The following is a 6,777-nucleotide window of genomic DNA, read 5'->3' as shown; positions in this document are numbered from 1 at the left end:
TTTACAAGACTTTGATGTGTTTCAAATACAAAATCTATCTTAAAGTTGCAGAATTAGGATAGGTTTGCTAAGTACTGCTTGTTGGTTTTGTGGCTTCAAGTCCATCTTTTTCACTCTAATCCCTGATTTTAATGTCTGATGATAAATCTCCTGTAAATGTGGCACACAGATGCAATCAATGCAGGCCTTCACAGCACAGAGTACACTGACAGTCTCCGTTACCGTCTGAATACTGACGACTGCAGGACAGAAGTTACAACATCCGACTGTTTTACATCTGTGATAGTGTGTGCTGATGTCACTGTATGCCATTTCTAAGGTGTGCATATTTCTCACTTTGACAATAAAATGTAATGAGTAGGGGATTGTTTATGATCCACAATTTTAACTGAACTCACCAGGCTGAGGTCAAAGATATCCTGTATGATGAGTCCACAGAGCAGGTTGAGTTCATAATGGCAAAAGTCACATTTAAAACACATATTGTTTCGATGGACTCCTCTGATATCCTTGCCTTGAAAAACACTATCTTGAAATAGTTTTTGGCATTTTTTTCCCCAATAAAGACATCCATATCTAACATGTATTACAACACATCAAAAACAATATGATAAAACTGTCACCTAAATCTAAAATGTTTCACTTTGTGCAGTAATAATCAAACCTCTTAGGATGCTGCCTTGAGGTACAGAAGATAGATACCATACAAGTCTGTGAAAGGCATGAAGGAGTGGACTTTTGATGGTATCAAATACTATGATCACCAAATCCTGGTTAACTATTGGAGATTATGGATTTGGTCCTTGAGAACCAGTGTGTTTATCATTACTTACACATTTTGTCACCACCATTCAGCTCTCCTGATTGTGGCCTCGGAGTGACTAAATATACAGAAACATATTTTTCACAGAGGTTGAATCATATGAGTGGTTTGTTTGTTCATGCATGTTTGGCAAGCAGAATAAATAGTATGATAAACACTGATTATTAAGACATAAAATAGCACCGTGTTGGCCCATCAATGGTTGCTGCCATTATAGCATCACATTTTATAGGGTGGATCCCTGGAGAGTTGTTTTCAGATTCATGTTTAGATGTCCAGAGGCCTCAAGGCTCACTGGATGTCACTCATTTGGCAAAATGAACTGAAATAAAGTGAGTTTAAGTGAATGCCATTCTTTGAAATGACACTCATGAGTAGGAGGTTGTAATCGTTGATGAGGTGTGAAATAAATTTGGCAAAAGCAGGAACTGCAGAGGTCTTTGTGTAATCAATGTTAAAATGTGATTAGAATGAATTATAATATAATAAGCTGACTACTAACCTCAGGTAGGAGAGTATGACATGGTTTGGTCACCAACTTCAAAAGAAAAAAAGTACCGTACAGAAAAAATCTCCACTTCAACCAATCTTACACTGCCCAATATACAGCATCGGTCATGATGAACATCAGATTTTTCACCCGGCCCAGTCGGAGAGAATCTTCTCTCGCAGTTACAACAAAATCAACAATCACATTGACAAAAGCAAACATGTCGTTACAAAGAGAGGAAGTCCCCAGATATCCATCTGAATGGTGGAAATGAGAAGACACAAACTTAACTTTGGCACACTGAATGAGGAGGGCTGGCGGAGAGGCGAGGACTGAGCCTGCAGCTGTGTTATGGCAGTGTTTGGATGAGGGGGCTGCCCACTCATAGCCCTTTGTTGAAGTAGACCCTCTCCACTCCTGGGTGGTTGGCCCGAATTTTCTCCTGCAGCTCCGGCTCCAGGCGGCTGACTGACATGGAGCTGGATCAGAGGGAGGAATGGGAAAAAACGAAAGGGGTGAATGGGTCAAACACATATACTGTAGGGGTGTTATGCAACCTTTAAGGCATAGAAGAGTCCTGCACACTCTGCATATATTCAACTGGAGAGAGGCTCCGTGGCTACGACAGACTGGTTACAATCATCTCAGGGTGAAGTTTGGACTTTTCACTCACCTCTTCTGAGGGAACAATGCGCAGCACAGTGGAGTGGCAAACACCAGGCTGAGAAAGAAACACACCTCTATGAAACCCACTTCACAGATAAACAGTCCAGAGCTTCCTGTTCTGACCGCATCTGATTGGCTAAAAAAAAAGACGCCTGATAGAAAAGAGCGAGGGTGAATTCAGTTGTGTGGTCATAGCAAGCTGGTTGTTTCAAGGGTACAAGTATCGGTTCACATATATTTGTGATATTACAATAACATATTATTGTCAGAACACCGTCTTAGTTTAGCATGTTAACATGTTAACATGTGAGAAGGAACACGAAACACAACGACAGCTAAGGCTGATGGGACGATCATTAGTTTTGCAGATATTTGGTCATAAAACAGTATTGCACAAATGTATTTTTGACATGACGATGTCACGATATGAGAAGTTAAAGGATCACCAAAGTCAGAAAAATTGATCCTCTGGTGACCATGAATGTCTGTGAACAATTTAACTTCTAATTTGCAAAGATATCCGTTTTTACAATTAACACTTGAAATGATGGAGGCCCTTGCAAATAACAAGGTGGTGGCTAAAGCAAAGAAATGGCGAGATTTGTCTTCAATCATGATATCCCAAAACAATATTCTGAGCACATTTCTCTTGAAATACTTCCCAATAACTTAAACAGCAACGTTTAAAGTGACATAAACCTTAGGGTTACTGAAATGTCATATCCTCATGAGGAAATAGGTGGAAACGTTAATGGAATTTGACATGGCTGCTTATCAGTTGGACCATCTCTGACGACTCACCAGAATCCCACCAGGGTGACTTGAATAGGTGCACTCATCCATGGGAACTTCTGAAAAGACCAGGCAGAAAAACGAATGAGCGGCACAAAAGCAGTGGTGAATTCCCATACTAGAGTGGCCTCATGTCCTCAGTGCTTTTCATTCCTCTGATGTGTGATTACGAAATGGAAACAGAGTGGTCGACACAGCAAGGAACATGAAGTCTCCACCGTTCAACATTTAACACATTAAACCTGGGACGATGAAGCTGATGTTCAAGGTTACATTGTGTCTTAAAGCATGTAACTAAGCAGAAATACGCCTACCCTCAGAAAGGCCTTCTTTTCCAAATGGTTCATTAAAAATGGAGGGATAGCTGAAAAGACACAAATAAAATATTCAATGCACAATGCAATATCAATAAAAACCATTGATCAAATATACGACCAGCTGCCAGGGGAGGAGTGAACCTAACATCAGTAGTCTTATTGGACTGATGTAAATATATTCATACCCATTCCTGGAGAAGCCATGAGGATTCTGGAGACCACAACCTGGGAGATAGCCTGCTGCGCAGCTTTCGGCGACTCTCCTAACCTGTTGTCATTCTCATCTGTTATGGGAATGCCGTGTTGAAGTTCTCTGAAAACAAGGAGCAAAGAAAATGTAATCAGGATCATCGGACCTTGTATTACACCTACAATGAGGAATGGCGCTACAATCTATGTTTCCAGGGACATGTTCGCTATTAGTGTTGTGTCTTCTCAGCGTCACATCCATTACGTATGTATTTAAATTGTAAACATGCTTCAAAACCATGAGGTACTTTGCTGAGTGTTGCGTGTCGTCTTTACCTTTGTCTCATCAGAGGGATGTTGATACAGTTAGCAGCAGCAACAGCAGCAAATGGAACAAACCGTCCAATCAGAGGTGAGATGTGCTATAGTAGGAGAGAGGAGGCATACAAACAGGAAATTAATCATTTGGCTCTGCTGTACTCTGCTAGCACGGCCAACCTCTCAGACCAGTATAAGTAATTGCAGCGTATGTTCCAGATGCTGTATATGTACTTTTCGACCATAATAATAATCAGGGTGTATAGCACAAAGTCACTTTTAAAAGCTGGCGGGAAAACATTCTGGTACTATGACCCTGTAAATAATAAAGCTCTTCTATGACAGAGACACTGCTTGTGTGTGCCTAACTCATGTCAACACACCCATGCAGCTGAGGTCGATACGTTAAAATGAGATGTATAATGGGTGTTAGATGAACTAGTACCTTTGTTAGTGCATTTAGTCCGAGAGCGGTGGCAACTGCCCCTGTGGTGGCAGACACATAAGCCGTGCCAAGCTGACTGCAAACAAAAGAGTCACCAGTCACATCATACAAAAGCTGTCCACAAAATCCCCCCAGTTGAATTAAAGGGTTAATATGCGCCGGTTGTCAGTGCGAAACGCCCGTCTCTTACCTGACCGTGATTGGAGCATCACCACTCCTGTTGGTGTAATTGACTATTGCGTTGAAAGACTGATTGATCCACTGCCAGAGCAACACTGCTGGAGTTGTCCTGCAAGATTGAAAACAGTAAAATCATATATATATATATATATGTCGATCTATATATCTATCTATCTATCTATCTAAAATCCTATCTAAAATCCCACATGTTCTTACTTGTAAAAGGTCATCATGCATCCAGTGATCGTCATGTTCATTGGAACCTGCGCTGACATGCGGCCAATCAGGATCATCTTCTCCCCGGTATCGGGATGGAAAGCCGAATCAAAAACATATTTTGCTTTCCAGAGTTCATCTTCTGTCAATCCTTCGGAGACGATACCTTTCCTAGGAGGCAGTAAAAAACACATTTAAAGCAAACCCATTCATCGGAGCACATCCTTTATATTTATAGTCGTATATTTATGAAGTTTATCTTAGTCTTAAGAGAGTTAAAGTGTGTTGCACTGCTACTACGGTTCTTGCAGCTGTGGCCTGGTTTACCTGTAGTCCGTGATGACTTTGTGTGAATGTGCCAGTTGTTCGTTGGTGAGGAGAATGTTCCTGGGGTCTGTGACAGTGAAGAAATGCTTTGCCCGACCTACAAACGTGCTCTGGTCCCACCGGGGCTCCTTGATGTTTATGAAGGTGGATAGCTCTGCTGCCATATTTATCTGGAGAAAGACAAAAGTTGTATAATGAGTTCAACAATGATATCTTGTATTTGTAGCACACAACAGTATGTAAGAATGATACTTCAAGGTTCAAGGATGTTCAGTCTTCTGGACTAAATAGATCGAAGCAGGAAGAGGGGGGGGGAGTTCTCTGTACAGCAACACCAATGTCTGGTGATTAGTTATCTAGAATAACTGTGTTTCATAACTGTATTGTATTTGGCCCATGTTGACTGATATTGTTCCAGGATGTCAGGGCCCTGCTCCAGCACTGACCCTATGAGTTGTAGTTCCTCACGTCGTGTTTTTCATTGCAGACACAAGTCAGTGAGGGAGGACTCCTGAAAATAATGCTCCTCTCTCGATTGCCATGCTGCTTATTCAGCATAATGTTGCTATGGTGATGGCTGACCTGACACAAGGGTTGTGAAGCACCAAATTGCAAAGCCCTATTATGGGTGCACACCAACCCCCAAACTGTGGCTGAAAAGCCGCTCTTGGAAAGTGCCAAAGCTTTCTGCATGTGCATTGTGAACAACTGTGATTGGCTGCACACAACGTTTTTTTTTTTTGTATCAGTACAAATTGTAATAGGGCCAATGAGCGAAGAGCAGTATGTTAGGCAATTATTTTAATCAACACCACTAGTGAGTACGTTTTATGCATTCATCATCTCACAATCCAAAACCAGATAAGACTGGCCTGCATAGAATAGACCCTGCACTTTAAAAAACATCAGCTTTGTGGCTGTGCATGCAGCATGCTCCTTCTACTCAGTGTGTGTGCGTGTGTGTGTGTGTGCGTGTGTGTGTGTGTGTGTGTGTGTGTGTGTGTGTGTGTGTGTGTGTCTCCAGATAACCCAGTCTGATCTGGTTTTTAACCATTTGTTCCATTCTCCAGCTGAACTGCTGGGAGACCAAGGACACGACGAAGTGCAGCGAGTCCACGCAAAGAAACTGCAGCAGCATGATGGAACTCCACCTAAAATTGCACCAAAGATGGCTGCTGGATTGATAATAAAACAGAGAACTCTTGTTTGCTGGCGACTGTGGCGTACAGGAGGCGTGCTGTCTCTTTAAATTGAATTAAACTCCATGAGATTCTCACGAGATGACAACAAAACACCCCCACTCTGAGATTGTCCAATGAAACACAAAATCGCTGTATGAGTTGGTTTGAACAATAGTTGCAGAGCAATTCCGTCTGTCAGGCCCCCGATAATAGCATAACTATTATTCATTTATGATCCACTGATGATAACAGAGGACTGAACTTTGGACTGACACGGCCTTTGATCTGTAAACCCCTCGGCTGCCTCTGCCCTCACACTCAACCAATCAACGGCGGCCTGCGTGGCTACACATTAACCTGCAATTCATAACAACACAATACAATTACATATTTAATCAGATACACTGCACACAGCATCCCATGGCAGAGAGTTGACCCTTCATCTCGTTGTGTGCTTGTGCATCTATGCCACTGTAATAGCTGCTTTGTGTCTGTGCTCGCAGGGTAAACATGCTCTGTGACTGGATACGGTTAATTGTTCAACCCGACGGAGACCAGTCAAATCTGGACTGCGACAGGAGGTGTTTCTGCATCAGAACAAAGCGACCAAGACTTTACCAGACCAACAAAAAACACACAAAAATGAAAGTATCATCATCATCATTTTAAAACGACTAATTAGGCACGGCATCAGTCCAGCGTGATAACTGTGCAGCTGTGTGTCCCAGATTCAACTAGTATCAGCCTGCCACATCCACACATCCAGAGGGCTGCTCGCGTCTAGTCACAGTCTCCAAGACCTCGGACACAATGTGCACGCAGGGCTCTTCGAC

The 6,777-nt window shown here is 42.3% G+C and overlaps 1 protein-coding gene across 1 annotated transcript; it reads right to left on the bottom strand.

Annotated features, from left to right (window-relative positions):
• Positions 1 to 1,695: 1,695 nt before the first annotated feature.
• On the bottom strand, positions 1,696 to 4,927 carry sfxn1 (sideroflexin 1; the record flags this gene model as incomplete). The annotated part of the gene is made up of 10 exons (XM_079228908.1): positions 1,696 to 1,792; positions 1,987 to 2,034; positions 2,781 to 2,830; positions 3,086 to 3,135; positions 3,274 to 3,401; positions 3,614 to 3,699; positions 4,041 to 4,116; positions 4,231 to 4,329; positions 4,437 to 4,607; positions 4,764 to 4,927. The coding sequence occupies 10 exons, from the start codon at positions 4,925 to 4,927 to the stop codon at positions 1,696 to 1,698; spliced, it is 969 nt and encodes a 322-aa protein (XP_079085034.1).
• Positions 4,928 to 6,777: the final 1,850 nt, after the last annotated feature.

This window comes from Taurulus bubalis, assembly GCF_910589615.1.
Source record: "Taurulus bubalis genome assembly, chromosome: 13".
In the NCBI taxonomy this organism is placed as follows: Eukaryota; Metazoa; Chordata; class Actinopteri; order Perciformes; family Cottidae; genus Taurulus; species Taurulus bubalis.
This window is presented reverse-complemented; position numbering and strand designations above follow the sequence as displayed.